Source organism: Plectropomus leopardus, chromosome 1 (assembly GCF_026936395.1).
Source record: "Plectropomus leopardus strain MGB_pleo_1.0 chromosome 1, ASM2693639v1, whole genome shotgun sequence".
Taxonomy (NCBI): Eukaryota; Metazoa; Chordata; class Actinopteri; order Perciformes; family Serranidae; genus Plectropomus; species Plectropomus leopardus.
In genome coordinates, this window is record NC_142176.1 from 1,236,929 (window position 1) to 1,259,668 (window position 22,740).

General features: G+C 40.2%; 2 protein-coding genes across 4 annotated transcripts in view; one reads left to right on the forward strand and one right to left on the reverse strand.

Moving 5' to 3' along the window:
• dis3l (DIS3 like exosome 3'-5' exoribonuclease) overlaps window positions 1–4,874 on the reverse strand; it is a 22,782-nt gene extending 17,908 nt beyond the window's left edge. Inside the window, exons 1-3 of the mRNA XM_088076627.1 lie at window positions 4,595–4,874; window positions 3,268–3,421; window positions 1,868–1,996 (exon numbers count right to left, since the gene is read on the reverse strand). Of these exons, the coding sequence (XP_087932753.1) occupies window positions 1,868–1,996; window positions 3,268–3,421; window positions 4,595–4,724 (413 nt within the window). The 5' untranslated portion in view covers window positions 4,725–4,874. The remainder of the gene's footprint in view (window positions 1–1,867; window positions 1,997–3,267; window positions 3,422–4,594) is intronic.
• A 1,934-nt stretch (window positions 4,875–6,808) lies between these two features.
• LOC148190323 (multiple epidermal growth factor-like domains protein 11) overlaps window positions 6,809–22,740 on the forward strand; it is a 158,907-nt gene continuing 142,975 nt past the window's right edge. For 2 of the 3 annotated variants that reach the window (XM_088076744.1, XM_088076794.1), the window contains exon 1: window positions 6,809–7,098. The gene's annotated coding sequence lies outside the window, so the exon portion shown is untranslated. The remainder of the gene's footprint in view (window positions 7,099–22,740) is intronic. The other variant, XM_088076817.1, reaches the window with a different exon arrangement.

Genomic DNA, 22,740 nt, shown 5'->3' on the forward strand with positions numbered 1-22,740 from the left:
ATTTATTCTCTCAGTTTTCAGATTTTTTCATGATTTTTTCATGAAGGTTTTGATATTTGGGGATTCTGGCTGCTGGACTTTTATGGCTTTTGTTCTTTCTGAATCAAACTTTTGTTGTTGTTGTAAATCTGGGTGTGACAACGAACAATAATTAGAAATCAGATGAACTCTTTGACAAAATGCAGCCTTGCGCAGCGTCCCGCAGCGTCGGCCATCGTCTGCTGTTTTGGGCTGATTCAGCGCGTCTGCGTCAGAGTCTGTTTCTCTCCGGTGACGAGAGGCGAGACGGCAGAGAGTTAACAGCGAGCTGAAGTCCAGAGAGACTGAGGCGACAGAAAGCTTTTCTTTAGCAGAAACGTTTCCTGATGGTTCACAGGATCAGACACGTTTTGACCGATAACTTTCCAGGACTTTTCCAGGACTCTGAGGTGAATTTTAAAGCCCATACATTCTCTGGAACAACTATCAATGCTGCTTTTCGGTTCTTTTTCATTACTGTATAACAGCTTTTTATATATTATATTATTAAAAAAAATAATGACACACAACAGGATTGAGACTAAATATTGTGGCATTTTTTTTTCTTTGAATTTTTTTGGTGATTTTAAAGAAAGAAATCCTAAAATATTTTGTTGTTTTTTTTAAAAAAAGAAAACATTTTAGCATTTTGTTTTTTTAATTTTTGAAAATCACCAAAAATTTTAAAAGGAAAAAATGGCAACAAAATTTAAAAAGGAAAAAAAAAAGTCATTTTTTAAAAAATCATCCAAAATATTAAAGAAATCACCATTTAAAAAATAAATAAATAAAAAATATTATATTATATATATATTAATTATTATATATAATTATATAATATAACTAAAGTCAAATCTAAAAATTGCAGGCAGAAACTGTAAAAACAGAAATGATTGTTGGACTTTCACATTTCTGGCAGTCCTTGAACACATCATGTGTGATCATACAGGTTGTGACTTTTCCAGGTGTTTCAGCGGAAACGTTTCCTGACGGTTTGAGTCTGTGACTGACAGCTGAGCCGGTGGGCGGGCCCTGAGCTGCGTGTGTCTCTGCAGCAGCAGCCTGTCGAGCTGAGCCGAAACTGAAGTGAATTTGGGGTTTATACATAACTAAACTGCACTTTTAAACTTTCATCTAAAATCTGCTGAAGCACCTCGAGGAACCCAAACATCACGACAACCTCACAGCTCGCCGTCACAAAGTTCAGAGAAGCTCAACAAAAACGAACTCCTCCAACATCCGTCACACCGGAGCAACACAACCAGTGGACATACGTTATTAAAACCATCAGTTAGATGAGCAGGATTTTATATTTTCCCCTCACTGCGAGTGAAAAAAACCTGAGATACGACTATTTTTTATTACTTTAAAATAGCTTATCTATAAATTGGCGATTTATATATCATGACAAAAACCTAAAAATACAAAATAATAATAAAATAATCTGAAAAATAAACATTTGATGTTGGTTAAAAGATAAACTCAATGAAAACAGAAAATAATATTATTAATGTACAATATTTTTCATAGTCCGACTTAGTAAAGCACGTTTTGTGTGCAGAGCGACATGAGTGTGAGTATGTGACACTGCACAAAAAATAATACCAATCTATACAAATCAATGTTGCTGCTAATCAAAGGCATTTCCCACGCTGAGGTATTAAAATAAAATAAATTTAATTAAATTAAATAATTTTAATTAAATTAAAATATTTCTATACACTTTGCATGGAATATATTGAAAATAATTCATTTTTTGTGTTTTGTTTTTTTTTCATTAAAAAACCCATTGTGGCATCGTGATAATAATGTGGCATTTAAAGGGTTAAAATTGTCAGTGCGCTCTCACCTGGTCTGCCACCTGTCCTGGCTCTCGCCTTTCTCCCGCGGACAGTAAGAGTACTCCTGAAACTCGTTGGCGAACATCACGCAGTCGTGTCGAGGATCTTTGAGCAGGTTTCTCAGACGGTTGTACTGCCTGCGCATGCACACACACACACACACACACACACACACACAGACAGACAGACAGACACACACACACACACACACACACAGACAGACACACACACACACAGACAGACACACACACACACACACACACACACACACACACAGACAGACAGACACACACACACACACACACACACACAGACAGACAGACAGACAGACACACACACACACACACACACACACACACACACAGACACAGACAGACAGACAGACACACACACACACACACACACACACAGACAGACAGACAGACAGACACACACACACACACACACACACACACACACACACACAGTGTGACATCAGAGCGAGCTCCTGCGGTCTACCTGACGACATCAGAAGTGAAGCCTCCTCGTGTTGATGATGCAACATTTTAAAACGGCGTCGGCAGAAATCACACAGCAGCCGAGGTCGTGAGGGACTCTCGTTTACGCCGTTCATCACGTTTGAGCACGAGATGTTTCTCAAGTCGCCCCTCCTCGAGCTTCGTCAGCAGAGCTCGGATATAATGAGGCTGACCCCCGAAAACACACACACACTCACACACACACTCACACACTCACACACACACACACACACACACACTAACACACACTAACACACACTCACATAGACTCACTCACACTCACACACACACACACACACACACACACACACACACACAGACTCTCCCACACACTCACGAAAAATGATTTACTGTTTTACGGACGTCTCTTTCCTGACGGGACTCTCTCTGGGCCCGTGGGCGTCACGTGACCCGGACACTTTTGGCCACTGTGTGACAGCTAGCTACGGCTACACCATTTGGACAAACCACACGTCACGATCCGAGTTTCAACCGCAGACGTGATTCACGCATAAACACATAATTATTAATATAATAATAGTAATAATAAAAGATAACCCCAAAAACGATCGTTATCAGACTGTTATTATTATTTCTGCTCAAACTCTGTTTTCAGCTGATTAGATCCGCCCTCATGGTTCGTTTGGATTCGAACCGTCACCAGTATCACCATCAATTTTCTACGTTTATAACAAACCAAAGTTCATCAAAATCAGTTTTGTGGTAAAATCTCTGATTTCCTGTGACGTAGTCAGATGGCGTCGGTACCATGTGGTTTGTCCACGTGGTGTAGCCGTAGCTCGCTGTCCAAGACGGCGGACCATTTTGCGCGCCTGAAATGGCGTTGGGACTGGCGTCGTATTCTGCTGGGCGTGGCGGTGAGAGCGTACCTGCGTCCTTTGCTGTGCTGCACGGCCTGACAGGCGGTCTGCGTGAAGACGATGCCCTGCAGCTCTCTGAACTCCAGGATCTCCAGGAAGTCCAGCACCACGCCGACATCAGGGAACACGTAGTGGGTCAGATCGCCTGGAAGCACCTTTCCATCTGGAGGGGGAGGACACGAAGACGTAACGTTTCCATCGTGTTTTTGCTTCACGTCATCACCGCGCGTCCACACCGAGTTTACTAGTTTTCATAATGTTAATGTAATTATATACGCCGATGCAGAAACACGCGTTTTTAATTTGTACCTGTAAGATTTTAAGACGTTTCTCCGATTTTAAAGACACTTTTAGGATTTTAGGACATTTCTTGGATTTTAGGACATTTCTTGGATTTTAGGACATTTCTCTGATTTTAGGGCGTCAGGGTCTTGGCTCGGACCTCTGCTGGAGGGTGTGGGGGATCCACTGTTTTATGCACTCTGGTATAAAGGGGGCAGCATGTCAAATATTTTTAAACACTGGGAAGGTTTCTAAAATGTTGCCCTTATAACCTTTAATTGTTTTGGGTGATTAAAAAAATGACATGCCTCCCCCATTTGCACCACCACCTCCTCTCTGATAAATAACGAACAGTCCCTACATTTTTTTTTTACACAGTGAGAAAACTGAAATTTTAATAAACCACCTTTTTATTTTTTGCACACATATTTTAATGTTTAATGGCTGTAAAATAACACCTTTGGTACATGCTGTATACGTGTGGATTATATCAATATAATAACTGATTCTGATGAATTTCATTGATTATTGAAGTAATTTCAACATTTTAACTGCTGAAACCTGAGAAAACAGCTTGATTTCCTTCAAAATTCAGAAAAAACACCAAGAACAATGTGGCAAAAAAATATCCCGCAAACTGAAAAAAATGAAAAGGTGACAAGGAAATGGAAAAAAAAAACAGAAAGAAAAATGTCCGGAAAAATATATGTAAAATTCTCTTAATTATTTAAAATTATTTAACAGAATTAAAAGAATAAAAAACATTTTTTGGCACCACTTGAGGTTATTTTCTTTGTATGTTTATTTAATATTTTTCTTTTTACCTATCTTTAGGCAACTTTATTGTAACGTCTTTAATTTAATTACTTTCTTTCTAACTATTGGACCGTTTCTCATTAAGTTGCTCGTCGCTCTCGATTTTTATTTTAAAGAAAGCAAGCTCACCTGTCCAGGTTTCAAAGGGTTAACATCAGCTGCAGTGTGCATGTGATGGGCAGTTTACTGTTACAGTAAATAAAGTCATTTTTGGGTGTTATCAGCTGATCGGGGTTACCGTTGGGGCAGGCGGCCTGGCACCGGGAGCTGAAGCAGGGGACCCGCTCTCTCAGGTAGTGTTCCCGGACCACCCGGACCTTCCGGCCCCGGCAGCTCTTCAGGTGCAGGATCCTCTCGGTCTTGATCATCGTCAGATCTCAGGTGGGGTCCGGTGAGCCATGTGGGGCCGCCGCTTCTCCGAAAATCAGCTGATTTTTAACGCAGCAGCGCGGGAAGAGATCGCCGTAAACAATCCGACTTCAGGGAAGTGCGTGAAGCACGCGAGCCCGCTGACGTCATGACGCACAAGCGAGCCGTCGTCGTGCTGCGTTCATGTGCTGTCGGAGAGATTATGAGCGGGAAAAAACAAAAATATGAATGTGTGATTAATACATGGATGTATTATAGTGAAATCGGGATAATTACCGTAAAACTGCATACCGCTATTTATTTAGTTATTTTTCCAGAACATGGCAAGAAGGAAATAAGTATATAAAAGACCCAAATACAAGAAAATGACCGGAAAAAATGCTAAATAATTAAATAAATGTTGTTGTTTTTTATTAATGTATTTGAAAGCTATTCAGATATGTCACTAAAATTATCATTTTTCAGTGTTGTAAAATAAATTATATGCTTTCAAATCATACAGTACCATGTATTGTATGATTTGAAAAATGGTCATAGATAAATTAATAAACACACAAAACAAAAAACTGTTGCTCAGCAAAGATGGTAATACAATCAAATTTTTTAAACCCTTTGAAACCTAAACAAATTGGCTTTTTTCATGTATTTATTTAAAAAAGAAATTACCCAAATACAGGAAAATTACCTGAAAAAATGCACAAAAAACCCTAGCTTTTTTTTTAAACAAAAGAAAGTTATGGGTTTTTTCAAGCAAGTAATTGGAAAATTTTCACCCAATTAAAATAAGTAAGATGTATATGTCTTTGTTTTAATCTCCCAATTTAATGTTTTTGTATGTTTTTTTACATAGCATAACATTACATTTAAATAATTAAATAAATGTTGTTTTTTTTATTAATGTATTTGAAATATATTCAGATATGTCACTAAAATGATCATTTTTCAGTGTTTTAAAATGGATTATATGTCTGTACCATGTATTGTATAATTTGAAAAATGGTCAAAAATACATAAATGAATAAACAAACAAACTTCAGGGAAGTGCGTAAAGCAGACGAGCCCTCTGACGTCATGACGCAGGAGAGCTCATGGGTGGGAAAAAGCAAAAATATGAATGTGTGTTTATTATGTGTGAATCTGAATTTATTAATAACCTTTGATGAGTAAAAGATCGATGTGAGGCGGTTTCAACTATTTAAAAAACGATCTAATTAAAAATAAATAAATCGGATGTAGCCTAAAGCAGGTGGTTTGAAATCCAAGATGGCGCATTCTGAAACAATCGGACCGTCAGGAGGAGACGTGAAGAAAATTTCACTTTAAATCTAGTTTCAAAGACAAAGTGACAGTTTTTATCTTCGCGGGAGCTGACGGAACAAATAACGGACACCGCGGCGGTGACTTCAGGTCAACAGGTGGAGAAGAAAGCGGCGCCATGTTTCTCTGCTGGACCTGTAAGTACAGTTTATGCTAACATGTTAGCCTGAAAGCTAAATAAACTGAAACATAAACACAGCGGAAAAAGTGCGCAGATATTATACTTAAGCAAAAGTAGCAATGCCACAGTGTAAAAATACTTTGTTATGACTAAAATGTCCAGTGAACTATCATCATATTTATTTATTTAACATTATTTTATAGAATTATGATTTTAAGCATTTTTTCAGGTTATTTCTAGCTTTGTATTTTTTAACTTTCTTTTGATTTTTAAGGATTTTTTGTTCTGGTTCAGTTTTTTGGCAATTTTTTCAGGTGATTTTCATGTACATTTAACAGATTTCTTATTAACTTCTGGGTAATTTCTTCGTTTTTTTTTTTTAGCCAATTCGGTTAAAAGGCTAAATATTTTGATTATATTTCTGTCTTTGCTTAGCAATAGTTTCGTCAGTGATTTTATCAAAAAAAATTGCCCGGTATATTTCATTCAGGTTTTACGGTATATATCAGCATGTCGGGTATCGGCAAAAAAAAAAAATCTATTCATATTTAAGTTTGTAGTATTTAAATTCTGAAGTTAAAAGTCAAAGCGTCAGAGCCGCGGTGTATTTCCGGTGAGGCTGAGGCGGTGCGGAGGTGTCGGAGGGGGGAGTCCTCTCGCTGCCTCCGCTGCTCTTCGGTCTCTGTGGGGAGAAGCTGCAGCAGATCAGCAGCTCTCAGACTCTCTGACACCAACTTACCAACTCCTGCTGCTCCCCCGCTGCGATGCTCAGGACTTTACTCCCTTTTTTACGCGCCGACGTCTCTGCAGAATATTTATTTTTAAAGAATAATTCCCCCCGTGCCGCCTCTCGGGACGCTCCTTTAACGGCGCGCTTGTTTTGCGCACGATTTTCAGCGAGAACGAACTTTATTTAGGACGCATCCCTCCTGCAGGTAAGATTTCATCGCTGAATCTGTCACGTTTTAAGTGTTTTACGCACAAACGTGATCAGTTAAGCAGTGAATGGGCTCGTGTTAGTGAGTATATCATCACATCATTGCGCACATGGAGGCTATTTTTTAATGAAATATTCTGCATTTTATTTTGAATATGATCTTACTGTAGACTCTCCTGCAGAAGTTGATCATATAAAAACAAGTTGCACATTAAATCTTGCAGTGTGTTTGATATTTGCACCATGAATAACCTGCATATCTTGTAAAATCCAGCTGCATAATTAATTGAATTTTGTGCTACATTGAAAATTGCTTCAACCATATTAATTTTTTTCGTGTTAGTAATGAATTCCAGCTTTATCACTACATGCTCTTATATATTTATTTAGTGGCTTCTCTCTCAGTTCTAATTAGCCTGCTGCTATTTATCTACATGACGGCTGTTTTTACTGTCTGAGGCTTCAGTTTGAGGCTGGCTTGCTTTAAAAAAGTTCTTCTCAGAGCTGCTTTTTAATGAAATTACTTGCTTTTTTGGCGTGTTGTGTAGTTGTTTTTTATTCTTATTTAATGTAAGCAGATTTTTTTCTCAGTCTCTTGACTTTATTGTGCAGTCCCGAGGTCTCACAGCTCTGCTGGGTTTGATCTAATCTGGATGTAGTGTACCTGCGGCTGAATGCAATTAGCTGTAATCAAGTATCTGGGAGGACAGGAGGAGAAGTGAGCTGCTACCCGAACTAAAAACACTGCAACTCTGAAGCCCACTGACTGTGTGACAGTTCCCCACTTTACTGGTCTGCTGCTGGTCTGGGTTGTGTCTGAGGTTTGACGTTAATCAGATGGGTCAGGAATCAGGCTGATCATTGCTGTTGTAGTATTTCTATTGATTCCCCCCCAGGCATAACAGACTTTATACACACACACACACACACACACACACACACACACACACACACTAGATGGCGGTCTTGAGTCAGACACATGTGAGCCATCAGCTGCTGTGGAGTTATTATTCACACATACATGCAGTCAGCGTGCACAAGGTCCAGGTCATGTCTCTGTGAAGATTACCTTCAGTCGTTAAAATAAATTGAATATTCAGAATACTTGTGTTCAGTGACCGGAGCGAGCAAAGCTCAGAGCCAACAGACAGACAGAGAGAGAGCTGCCAAGTGCTTGTGTGAGGAGAACTGCTGTTCAGCCTGTGTGTGTGTGTGTGTGTGTGTGTGTGTGTGTGTGTGTGTGTGTGTGTGTGTGTGTGTGTGTGTGTTCTCCTCTCCAGCAGCTGCATTCACTGAGCAGTGGGAGAATGTGCTGTGCAATATGTCACAGAGACGTTTGTCACAAACTTGCAATAATAGTAATGCAGCTTTTGACGACTCCTGAGCTCTTACTTTAATTAAATGTGTTTTGCTTTTTAAGATGATGCCGTGTGGGGTGTGGGGGCGGGGCGGAGGTGGAGGTGCTGCTGCTGGGTCAACAGACGCGTTGTAGGATCATTTCATAGGTTGCCAGGAGTGTGTGCAGGAGAGCTAAAGCGCCCGGCTGCGGAGAGATGAGACATAAAAGGTTGTTAAGAAATGCAAAACAAACCAAACAAAAAGCTGCATTTATCTCAGAAATAATCAGAGGGACTGAGAGTGATGGCAGATGGTCGGGACGTCCCCAAACACTCATTTCCATGACAGAAGTTTAGAAGTTTACTCTGCAGGACTGTCGATTGCTTTTTGTAAAAAGTTGGAGCGATACATGTGTATCAGTACGTGGCAGCTGGTGTTTTAATTGTGGTGTCACAAAAAAAATTTGTGGGATGTACATGATTTTACAATTTCTTTGACATTTTATGACAGACTAATTGATTAATCTTAGACAATAATCTGCAGGTAAAAATATCAGATTGTTGCAGCCCTGATCTGGATTAAAATCAAAGAGCTGTGCATTTCTTAGAAATTGTAGTTTGTGCAAAAATTTGCAAAACTGTCAAACTGATGTGCACAGAAGTACTAAAAATGTGATATATGCAGAGAGATCGTCTCAAACTAGATTGGACATTTTAATTTACTATTTTCTGACATTTTATGAGGAGTGAATTGATTAATCAGGGAGAATAATCTGCGGATTAAAAATATTCTTTTGTTGCAGCCCTGAACCTGAACTCATTATTTTTGAAGGTTTGTAGTGACAAAACAAGACATTTAAAGACATCACCTGGACTTTGAGAAACTGGGATGGACATTTTTCACTATTTTATGATGAAATGATTAATTGATTAATCAGAGAGAATAATCGGCAGATTACCTGATAATTAAAATATTGGTAGTTGCAGCCCTGATCTGGATTAAAATGAGAAAGCTGTGCAGTTTTTAAAAGTTGTAATTTTTGCACAAATGTGCAGCATTGTCTGAGGAATGTGCAGAGGCTCAAGTATAAAAAAGGTGCAATAAAAATAAGAAAAATCCTGAAGACGTGTTAAGTTATGTCTGCAGGAATGTCAGTCTCTGTTTGCGAACGTGCTCACCAGAGAAACTGCCAAAACATGATGTTTCCAGATCAAAATCAAGCGGTTTTTGTTTCTAGCTGTTTCAGCATATCTGAGGTTTGCATCTTTTGGGGGCGTTTGTGTTGATAATGCTGCACAGGAATCTCCTCTGCGTTTTTCTGTAGTGTTTTCTAACCTTTTTACTGTCTTGTACTCTGTTGAAGTTTGTTTGCTTTGATATTCTGTCGTTTTTTGGCCGCTGGGCTCAGTTTGAAGGTGTACAGTGTAGGATTGTTGGTTTCTCTTTGTAAACACGCTCTGCAGTCAAAGTAAAAGCTAAATCCAAATGAGCTTTTTCACCTTGCTATATTTGTGGGAGTTTTTTCTGCCTTTTGTCTCTTGGAGTCTTGTTGCTGACAGTCTGACACCTGATAACTACCTTTTTTATAAAGCCCCGCCCTCAGCTGAGCGCTGTTGGGGTGCACGCCCAAAAACATCCCGACCACAGAAAATAAGAAGAAAATAACCAAATCCAGGCAGACTCTGTTTTAGATGAGTCATAAAAGTGACTTGACTTAATAATAATTTTGGTGCTGACTGGGGAGGGAGCGGCGTTTAATCGCCGAGTTGACTAATGGCGCTCGTCCCCTGCAGATGGCTGCAGAGCGGAGGCTCAGGATTGATGGAGCTTGTGGTTTGGACTTAGTTTAAGAAATGCTTGATTGGAAGAGGAGCGCGATTTTATATATAAATGTTTCCTGTTGTCAACTGATGAAATTTATTGTGTTTCTAATGACACAAAAATGCAAATTGAAATTGAACCCAGGTTTTTATGCACACTTCGACACTCTGGAAGTTTGTCTCAGATTTCTGCATCGTCATCGTTAAAGCCACTAAACTTATTAGAGTCAAATTTCCTCATGATGATGTGAGAAAATTAAGACTAAAAATAAAAATGTGCAGCCGTTCTATGAAAAAAAAAATCAAATGTAAATTAATTATGGCGAGGACAGCTTTCAGTAGTCGAGCTAATTATTTGTGGCTGCAGCAGCAGGAGTCATTAATTGAGAATTTATTCTCAAGCCCATAAAGAAACAACACTTGAGCTGCTCTGTGGGCCACATCTCAATAATTGTTCCCTGCACACGCTCGCTGCACTCCTGATTTATCCATTTCATGGTAAACATAATTCCAATCACTGTTTAAAGAATAACAGGCTGTTGAGGGCAGAGTATTGAAGTGTGTCGCCTGCAGAAAATAGTTCCTCCAGGCCGGCCGCCCTCCCATGCATACAAAGCAAACAGTCCGGTGCTCCTGGAAGCACAGAGCCATCAAACACCTGATGTGGAGCAGAATACAGCAGAGCGGCCTCTCTGGGCTTTTTCTGGAGCATGTGGAAGCGTTTTGTCCCCGAAATTCAATGATGTTTGTGCAGGCGCTTGGAAGGACTATTTGTCAGTCTACCAACACATTAAACTCGACTTTCCATTTCCGTTCCCATTTCATCCCAAAATGCTTTTCAGATTGCTGCCGTGAGCGCGTCAGCCAGTATTTGCATTGATTTGATTCTGGGCTCCAAAAAATTTGTATTTCACACGCAAATCACTGAAAATGAGCTTTGTGCTGGCAGTCAGTCCATCAGTTTGTATGTTTTATTTTACTTTTTAACCCCTTCAAACCTGGATTGGCATCAGTTTTCTTGTTCTGCGTTCAGATGCCTCTCACAAGCTATTTAACCCTTTGAACGCTTCGGAAATTAGTTTGATTTTTTTTGAAAGCACAGGGTAAAAGTAAAAGTAAAATGTGAGAAATTAATGTTAGTATTACATTTTTTTTTTAAAAAAAAGGGAAAATATCCAGAAAATGTAATTGTTGTTATTATTATTATTATTATTATATATTTAATATTATACTTTTCTGTACCACTACTGTGGTACATGGTATAATTATTACAACTAAATATTTAAGCTATGGAAAAAAAGCATTAGTCATATATATATATATATATTAACTTTCAGTGCTTTCTTGTGTCATTTTCTTGTTTGTTTTTTACCTTCTTTTTGGCTTGTTATTCTTGTAACTTTTTACAAATTTCTTTTTCATTTTTTTGTCTTCTCCCCAGGTTTTAGAAAAAAATCAAACCAGTGTGCTCAAAGGGTTAAAGGAAGTACTTATCTGTACATTTAGATGTCTTTCTGTCCCAAACTATCACAAATTTTTATTTTTTTTATCTCCTAAACATGAGCTGATAGATCATGTAAAATCCATTTTAGGGGAAATGTAGCATGACAAGATACCAGATAATAAAAATTAATGCAGTTAAAGGTTGACCTCATGTGATGGCAGATGGATAACGCTGTGTGAGAGTGAAACAGTCTGGACGGACCATGATCCTCGGCGGCTGCAGCTGCTGTGTTTCCAGTCTGCTGAACCCTTTCAACTGGGAATCCTCTGCTCCGGTCAGATCAATACATGTAATCAGTGTTGATAAATGGGAGCACGCTGGCTGTTGTTTCTCAAGGACATGTTATATTGGAGTTGTGCGGCTTCCTGCCTTTGCGTAGTAAGCTGTGACTGAACGTCTTTGTGCTGCGTTATGGCACATATGATGGGAAACACAAGTAGCTCCATGCAGTGTCATCTTTAGGAGTTTTTAAAAGGTGTTTCTTGGATTTTTTCCTCCAACTCGTGTGCATTCGTTTTGTTTCTCACCTCAGAAATGGAGATGAGAATCCTGCGTGTTGTTTGTGATGTTTGAGAGTGTAACGGGAGGAGGTGTGTGTGTGTGTGTGTGTGTGTGTGTGTGTGTGTGTGTGTGTGTGTGTGTGTGTGTGTGTGTGTGTGTGTGTGTGTGTGTGTGTGTGTGTGCGCGCGTGTGCGATGGGGCCTATGAATTATGGAGAGACTTTGTCAAGAAGTTTGAGCACTGTTCTCTCAGGATGAGGCAATGGCAAAACATCAGTCATGAGATTGAAAAAAGGGAGAGACCATTAAGGCCAGCAGCCCATCAGCTCTCAGCATCTTATTCAGCCGGCAACAAAGGCAGCGCGCAGGAGGAAAAAAGAAGGAGAAAACATGAAAGAGTTTTAAGTGGTTCTGCCTGGTGAGTACTTTGGAGTGGACAGGGGGGAGGGTGATGGAGCTGACCATTACAAAACATCATGAATGCTCTCCTCGGGGCAAATGGATGAGTAACACATTACACAGGACACAACCCGAGGCTTCAGCTGCTGCAGAGAGAGAGCGCTCGTTTCTTCAGTGAGGGTCACATGTTGTTTTGTTCCTGCAAGTTTACGGTCGAGTGTTACACAGTCTGCCTAATCCTCGCTTTGAACACTGAGGTCTGACGGGCTGACGGAGGAAAAGAAGGTGCAGGGATGGAAAAAAAGCAGAAGATTAAATGCTAGTTTGACATTTGATAAGAGATTAATCATCATTTTTGTGCAGCAAAGAATATTATGTTCTTTTTATGTATGTATTATGCGCAGAATATTTGTTCTTTTTATAAACTGGTAAACGGACAAAATAAGTTAAACCTTTACTGAATCAAGCAAGGAAATTTGGTTGTTGCAAGAGTACATGAAACAGTACATGTCCAACAGCCCGCCCCAGCGTGGACATGTCCGATAGCCCGCTCCAGCGCGGACATGTCCGACAGCCCGCTCCAGCGCGGACATGTCCGACAGCCCGCTCCAGCGTGCAAACATGTGCGACAAACCGCTCCAGCGCAGATATGTCTGATTGATTGTAAAAACAATCACAAAAACAGCCCGGGATATCCTGGAGGGACTGGTTTTTCTGTGGTTAGTATAATAAATTCTGTGTATTCATGTCGGGAACAAGCAGAATAATTCTGAAGTAGGTCGAGGACGCTGGCCTGTTGGCCATCGTCTGTGTTGATCCGGCTTCCCTGCCTCTCTCGTCTGATGGGGGAGAGATGCAGATGCTAAATAGGTTGGAGAGTGTCAGTGATGTTTATGGGGGCGATTTGAAAAATACGGATTCTGTCTTTTGAATAAAATGTCTGATTTGATGAAAGGAATGAGGTGAGATGTTGGTCGCTGAGAATTGGTCTCTGTTAAGTTCAGAGCTTTTTTGTCCCTCAAGGGGAAATTTGATCTGCAGTTGGTGGTAAAAAAACAATTTAAGAATACAATAAAGAGACACACAGGACATCATAGCAGCACACAACCAACCTTGATTAAAAGTGATCATGATCCAAGTATCAATGAAAGTCATCTAAAGGTGTCAATAAATGAAGTGAGCTCGTTCAACCATTAAAGAAGTCATTAAAATATAGGAATGTCAGCAAAGGGAGTGATCACAGTCATTTCCAATCATTAAAAGTCTTAAGTGCCACAAAAACAGTGCACTTAAGAGGACGTTAAACTTCCCTCACATAAATCATGAACCGATGCTCCTGTCGAACCATATTGAAATGCAGAGTCTGTCAGACGGCTGAAAATGGTGATTGTTAATTATTAGCAGAAAGTTTTATTCCAGAGTTTAGAGTCGGCCTCGGTGGGGCTCGACTCGGTCTCCGCACAGTGAAGCAATCATATCATCAGAAAGCTGAAATGATGCCAGCTGGGATTTTCTGAGATTTTTGTGGCGTTTCGCTCTGCCTTCATTAACCGGCTGAGCCTGGAGACGGACAATCCAAATCATTATGTTCCTCGTAAGAAGTAATGACCTCGCCTACTCTGGGTGACGAGTGGAAACAAATTATAGCGGCCCGTGACACGGCACAGCCACCGGTCTGTGAGCGAGGGAAGGATTTAATTCTTCCGTGGCGTTTTGTTGTGACTGTAGCCGGACACGCGGGGAGCGGCTCGTCCTCTGAGAGACAACAGCAGTCAGATTAGAGAAGCGCTCGGTGCTGAATGGCCCCTCTCATGTCTGCGTTTAGTTACTTTTCCTTCACATCAAGTTGTCGACTTGAAGCTAACCAGCTCTGACAGCTTCCCTCATAGAGAGCTGGGAGCATTATGGTGGATTATACTAAGTCCAGCCGAGCACAGCCGGACTGCTCATTGTAAAGTGATCCTGCTTCTTTTCTGACAGTCTGTCTGCGGAGAGTCTCTGTGGGGTTAGTTACTGACCGACAGACGGACCCGCCGCCGCGCCGTGACAGCCGACATCCAAACATCTGATTATCAAGCTTTTGATAAACTGATAAAAACCTGTAGGAAGTTACCCTGGTATCACTGTCTCAACCATGAGGAAAATTAAAAATGTCGGCATTGTACATTTCTGCAAATTACCTTATGGATGCTGTTTTTTAATGCGTTGCACTGATATGATGTGTTTATAATTACAATGAAGCAGGTGGTTAAGGCTGTCATCTGTCTACTCTAAACTATCCAGTAAAAACATGTCATCAGGTGGCCGAGGGGATGTTGGATGGTGTCATCGCTGTGTTTCTAGTGGAGTTTAAGAAACCAAACGCGTCTCCTAAAACGTGACCGGTTGACGTTTCTCTGCTGGAGATAGTGCCATGAGAAGCAGCTGTTGTTTTACCAAGATATTTTAGTGTTTCCTGCTGGAATACCAAAATAAAAGGTGGTTATTTTTCATGATACGTGGCTGTGCTTTCTGTCGGGATAGTGCTGCATAGTGACGGTCAAAATCCCCATTTCTCTCCCCTTATTTCCTGTCACCTCTTGACTTTAGTGCTCAGGGACTGACACATATTTTAGGTGCTTAAATTCTTCCTGTTGTGATAACTGTGTGTGTGTTGATGCATGTGTCCTAAATGTAGTCCAGATTGTGTATTTGAGTGTAATCAGTGAATTTGCAGTTCAGCTCCTACAATAAGTCTAAAATACACTGTGGAAACTAAATAGTTACATTCAGACTGTTCAGGTCCAAAAATGCTCCATTGAAACCCATTCAAACTGACATTTTTGATCCCACAGCCATCAGAGCAGAAAAACAGGACTTGTATTATTTCTGGGTGTCATTCTGGGCTTTTGACTCTGAATTTGTCATTTTGACTATTTTCCACCTGATGAGGTCATTTTGACCATATTTGGCATCTGGAGGAAATACATGCTATTTCCACTAGGTGACCTGTCACAGTCAATGTAGCTGCTGATCACTGACATATCCCAGACTGTCAGCAGCTACACTCACACACTGACATATCCCAGACTGTCAGCAGCTACACTCACACACTGAGAACGGAGGAGATTAAATAATTCAGTTTCTTTCATCTAAAAACACAGTGACATCATGGCAAAAACCTGCCATTTAAATAGTTAAGATTCTGAAAATGAATGAATATTTGATATTTATGCTTAGGACTGATGCTGGTGAAAAAAATCATTCACATTTTGTGCACAGAGCGATATCAAAGCAGGCCCTAAAAGGTTAAATTATCAAATAAAAAAAGTATAAAAAATCCTTCCAAATAAAAATGACCACAGATTAATTGCTGCTTAGATAACCTGTGAGTTTTGGGGCTCCGGGCAGCTTCCCGTTCTGCGTGACCCTTTTGGAAGGGTCAATCCGGACAATTAGTGCCTTCCTCGTGAACATTAAAGCTCGCTGCAGTTTTCATGAATGATTTCTGCCGTCAGTTTCTCTCCCTGAACCCAAAGCTGCTGCTGCTGCATCTTATTCCAGCTGAGAATCTGCCGAAGCATTTTCACACGAGCGGAGACACTTGAGATGACCTTCAGTCTGCTAATGAAGGAAAGTGCTGATTGCCGCGTGCTGCTGCGCATCGGAAACACCTTCATGTGCTCTGATGTGAATTCTAAAGCAAATATCTGAGGGAACTTTGGAGATAAATTTGCTTTCTTTTGCTTTAATGTCAGCAGCGGGGCGGCAATAACATACTAATTATGACTGACAATCCTCAGAGGTTTTAAACGCTGCTGGATTCGGATACGCGTGAGTTTAATAAGGAGGCGGGTGATAAAGCCCTGTTAGCATTAAAGGGTTTTACTTAAGGATTAACTTTTTCCCCTTAAGTTAAGAAGTAATTTGTGCAACTGGCTTATTCGGATTTTGAAAAGTAAATATTAACACATTCATAAATGAAATGTATCCTGCACTGCTCAAAAGTCATGGCATATTTACAGATCAAGTTTCAGTTTAAAAGCTTCAGAAAATGATTTGGAATCAGTTTTATTATTAATGGATGTGCAGGTCGTGTGGAGAGCAGCTGAAGTTGCACAAAAGTTAATTCTGACTTCACTCGTGCAGCTGGAGTTTTTTTGATCAAAGGCAGGTGAATTAAAGAGGGTCGGGTGATGGTGTCGGGGACAGTTGCTCGTAATAGTTAGTGAAGAGTGTTGAAACGTGAGAAATGAGATCTTCTTTCTAAACAGGCTCTGAATTTCACCTTGTTTCTGAGTGTGTCTGAGGAGGGAAATATTGATTTAATGTTTCCATCTCTTCTGTTTACGGTGTAACTGCAGCTGTGACAACATGTGGCACAAACTCTTTATCACAGCTGATTCACAGCTCATGTGGAACCAAACAGACGAGTGAATGAACTGCAGCCGCTGAACGCAGCATGACTTATGCATCACCTAACACCGCTGTCTCATCCGTCTGCCGTGTCTGATTATTAAAATAGTCAACAGGTTCTCGTCCCAACTCGTCACACGGTGCCGCTCTGTCAGTGACCGTGCACGTTTAATTGTGACGTTTTAGGTACCTTTCTGCGTCAGCTGGAGAATAGACTTACAAAAGTTTTCCTTCTTTTCCTCAACTTCCAGCAGACTCTGTGGTTAATGTGGCGCTTTCGCTTCCAGAGAAACACGGTACGATCTTTGTTTTATATGGTCTCTTTTTTTTTTTTAAAGATTTGTTTATTAACAACTGCAAAATATACAAGCAAACCCACTGCTGAAATGGACAGTTTTTGTGTGTTTCAGATAAGGGAAATAGAATAGTAATAACTATAATAATAATAATAAAAAACAAACATAATAACAATAATTAAGTTAAAATAATTCAATAATAATCACAATAATAATAACAATACTACTACTACTAGTAATGAAAGATAAAAAGAAATACATTTATGGTAATAATAATTGTAGTAATGAATTAAAAAGTACACATACAGACGTAGATATCATCATGAAAGTGTATTGAAAGAAAAAAACAATCCTTGTGTCAGTTGTCTATTGACTATGTCTACTAATTACTGTGAGAAAAACAAAAACAAAAAATAATCATGCAAAATATATATAATAAAATAAATACAGTAATAATAAAAAACACAGAAATACATAAGTCAGCATGAGTTCACCAGAAGTCTCTTTTGCAGTCTATATTTGAGCATTAACAATAGATTTAAAGAAAACACACACACACACACACACACACACACACACACACACACACATATACATATATATATATATATATATATATATATATATATATATATATATATATATATATATATATATATATATATATATATAAAGAGGCACATGTGTGGCCTCTCTTATGAAGGGTTAGTGGGAAAAGGAGCTGCAGTTAAATTTGTCTGAGGGATTGTGGAAGAGGCTCTGATCAGAGTGCATTTTCCACGTCCTCTTGTGCACGTCTGACTTTAATCCAATTCAAGGTCCTGTATAGGATTCATTTGACAAAAGCCAGGCTAAGCAGTTTATTTCCAGGTACCGATAATACATGTGATGGGTGTGGCTTATCAACAGCCAGTCATACTGAGTTTTGGCCTTTGGGTGAAGTCGTTGTTATGGGTCCTGAGCCGTCTGCAGCGGTCAGTCTCTCTAAGAAACACTCAGGTGTTGCTGCTCACTCATTGCCCACAGATGTGTTCTGTTTCACTGAAAAAGCCCCAGTCCTCCGCCACATCCTGATTCAATGTCCTTTTTATCATTAGAGAAGATGAAATATTCCCTGAGAGGCTCATCTGCCAGTTTTTACAAAAGATGGCAGCCTGTCATTTTCTATGTGAATACTTTTACCTCTCTGGATCCAATCTGACTCTCGTTGCATCTAATTTCTTGGAGAAAGCATCTTGACTGTTTCTCCTGTGGTGTTTTTCTCCCAGTTCTTTGTTAGTTTTTTTTTTAATACCTTTTTCTGAATTTTTATTACAGTTGTTGTAATTATTATTTATTTTTGTTATTTTTGCTTTAATTACTTATTGGGGTTTGAAATTTGCGGGTGGGATGTAATTTGTGTTTTGTCGTTCTGTCACACCACAGAGAGGGCTGGGAGAGGAATGAACCAAAACGGAAACGTCCTTCTGCTGTTAATGTTGGGATGCTGTTATGTTGACGTCAAAAATGCACCGATAGCAGCATGGTCCTCATGACTGTCCCGATGTTTCGGATTAGGCAACAGAGTCACAGATGGTGAGGTTTAGGCAAAAGAGGCACATGGTAAGATGTAGAAAAAAAAAACGCACATCCACATGAGAAATGAACTCCAGACTCCCGCACGAAAGTCTGTTGTTTGTGTGACCCGCCCGCCCTACAAGCTCACTCGCACTCCTTTTAGTATGTGGTTACCAGCAGCTATAGCAGTTATGAACTGACGCCTTACTTCAGCGTCGCATGCACATACAACTGGTGTTGTCCAGCCGTGTTCTCAAGCGACGCCGCCCTTGCGTGTTGCATGTGGACGTGCCCACTGCCGTCCTTCCGTCTGCTGGCGTATAAAAACAGCGGCACTGATTCTGTTCTAATCTGACGCCATCCAGCCGTTTGCGTCACGCTGGTACGCTGAAAGCACTGATAGAGCGGCGCTATTTGGCGAGTTTGGAGTGACGTCATCTTTGGTTTGTGCACTTCTGTTTTGAAGCCTCGAGTTCTGCATTTCGGTTGTCACCATCTTGTATTTTTTTGGAGCCACAGCCAACTTCAGGATATATTAATGGTGATATATACACATATTTATATATGTATATTGATATATTGAACATACTTAATGTTTTGCAGCTTGTTCCACATGTGATGTATAAAATGACTTTATTACGAACATCAAGTAGAAATTGTCACATCGTTTTCAGAGGCCTGCTTTGATTTATTTAATCAGAATAATACGTTTTAATTATTTAATTATAAAAGTACTTAATTTAACTTCTTTATAACTGTATTTTATGAAATGGTAGTATAACAGTAGTCTATTTAACTCTATGATGTGACAGTAGCTACTTTATTTGACTTTTTTGTAACTGCAGTTCATTCAATAATTTTGTATTTTACTGGTTAACATCAGTTTACAGTTTACAATATTGCGACATATATCATGTATCGTGATATAGCCTTAAAATATTGAGATATTTTAAAGCCATGATGCCAAGCGCGTACAGGACGGGAGCGGCAAAACTGTAAATTGAACCCAACTGCAGCACGTACTGCCTCATTTAAACACGTGCAGAAAGCTCAGGAGCAGTGGGACGTTATTTGTCTGACAGCGCAGTTAGTAAGCGTTTCACTTTCCTCTGAGAATTACACGCCCTCTGAGTTTCCTGTGCGTTTAATTGATTCACTGTTGAAAAATGACGTCCTTTAATTAGACGGCAGATGTGTCAAATACCTTGAAGAATGAGAGATCAATTGTTGTTCATTCTCTATGCAGCTATTTCTGTTCAGGAGGGGAAATTCGATGGTTCTGACCTCAGTCCAAACCTGTAAGAGAGCCGTGCAGTTATTTAGTTTGACAGTCAGCATTCTGCAGAGAGGCACATAAAACTCTGACTGCAGGGTGGCAGACGCTGGAGCTCCTGTTTCAGACAAACACTCACCTAATGATCTGACTTTTTAATAGATGTCACCAGAAACGTAAGAGAAGCCTTCCACGCTTTCAGAGTGTGTGAATGCCGTGTGAATGCCGTGTGAACGTTGTGTGAACATCGTGTGAACGCTGTGTAAATGCCATGTGAACACCCTATGAATGTCCTGGGAACGCCCGTGTAAACGGAAAGTGAATGTCGTTTGAACGCCGTGTGAACGCCATGTGAATGCTCTGAACACAGTGTCAATGCCGTGTGAAAGCTGTGTGAATGCCGTGTGAATGCCGTGTGAATGCTGTGTGAATGCCGTGTGAATGCTGTGTAATGCCGTGTGAAAGCCGTGTGAAAGCCGTGTGAATGCCGTGTGAAAGCCGTGTGAATGCCGTGTGAAAGCCGTGTGAATGCTGTGTTAATGCCGTGTGCATTGGCAGCAGATGCATTGGGACAGTTTGAAACGGAGACAGAATTGAAAGCCTGCAGTTTCTCTCAGAGAGCATTCAGAGATATGAACATTATCATGCAGCGAGAGCATTTCCCATTAAAGAAATCCAGCAATCTAACCGAGCTAAACCCCGACTCTTGTCTCCCCCTCACAGGACACACACACACACACACACACACACACACACACACACACACACACACACACATGCAAAATAACTGAAGGGTTTTCTTTAACCTGGTGCCCCCCCCCCTTCATTTCTGTGACGATCAATTATTAGCCAGTTTATCTCAATGACAGGCGGAGCGTCCTCTGCGGCGCTGTGTGTGACTTTTTACAAATAGTGCTGATATGTGTTGTTACGTGTGCCAGCTCACCCGGAGGGAATATCACGGCTAACCCGCCGCCTCCCGGCTTAACTCCTCTCACCGTTTGTCGATAGGCGCCTTCACAGGAAACACCCAACTCTACAATGCTGAGCTGACACGACTTAGAACTTCAGTTAGTTGGAAATTACATTTATTTTCTTTCAGGTGTTAAACATTCATCGATTTCATGACTTAAAGCTGAATGCATGAATATTTTTTATTAACCCTCTAAACCCTTTGAAACCAAAGCAAATTAGCTTGATTCTTTCAAAAACATGGGAAGAAGGAAGAAGATATGGCCCAGAAATTACCTGAAAATTAGCCCCAAAAAAGAAAGAAAAAAAAAGAAATTACCTGAAAAATTGCTTTAAAACTATCACAAAATTTTATCATATATAATTCTGATAATTTTTATTACAGTTTTCTGGAAATTTTTCCCTAGCATTTAAATTTTTTTTTCTATATCTACATTTTTTTTAAAAAAATTTAAAGGACTTCTTTTGCCGAATTGTTCATTGCCTCTTTTTCACGTTTGTGAAAGAAATCAAAGCTATTAGATCACAGCTCAAAGGCTGAAACACTTGAGAAAGGTGTCTGAATGCTGCACAGGAGAAGAGATGTCAATTCTGGTTTTGAAGGGTTAAAAGAGATTGCTGTTGGCATGATTCTTTTGAAATAGATCCAAATAAGAAAACTTTGTTACCTTATGTGCCGTGCACACCGAGTTGAAAACATGTTTTTTTGGTGCGTACAAGCGCATAGCATCATGTGACCTTTAAAAGCCAAGAAAGGTTTCCAATGCTGTTTTTTGAAATATGGCTTTTTCAAATTGCCTGAAACTCCACCTCATAAGAGCGTAAAAATGTTTTAGTAAAAAATGGGAGGTTTTTTTTTAGTAATTGATGCGTTTCCATAGGCATATTTTATATTCGCAATTTCAGTTTGTGCAAATTGAGGGTTAATGGAAACCCGCCCAGTGTTGTTTTCAGAGTTTGTGACACCAGAATGATTTGAACTGATGATAAAAAATCTGAGATGTGCGCTGATGTGTAGAGATAATAAACTCTGCTCTTCCACTCTGCCGTTAACGGTGTTGTTTTGAAGCTGTTCCTGCGAGGATCTGGCTTTATGTTGGAGGTCAAAATAAATTCTCTCCCAATCGGCGGGTCTCTCTGGGACGACTTAGGTTTCCCTCCAGGATTTATCTGTATTTTGCTGCTTTCATGTCGACCGGCACGAGCCGTCCTGCTGCAGAGAAACAGCCCGGCAGCAGCAGGAAGGTGTTTGAACTCTCAGACAATGTGATGACCAACAAGCTCAATTATAAAACCGCCTTCCACTTTGTTTCGGGGTCTCCATCGTGCCCTTCAGCCTCTAGCCCAGATGTAATTTGAGTTTCTGAGCAGTGGCTGCCTCACGTCTCCATAAAGCTTTGTCTGGTGAATCGTCGAGGCGTCTCAGCCCTGTTGCTTCTTCGGAGCTGCTGCAGGTCTCTGGGGGTCCCCCTGACTCGTAGTCCCCGTCTCACACAGACTCAGAGTTTGTGAGGACGGCCTGCTCGGGGCAGATTTACAGCTTTGACATATTCTTTACGTTTTTACAGTCGACTTTACTGCACTCT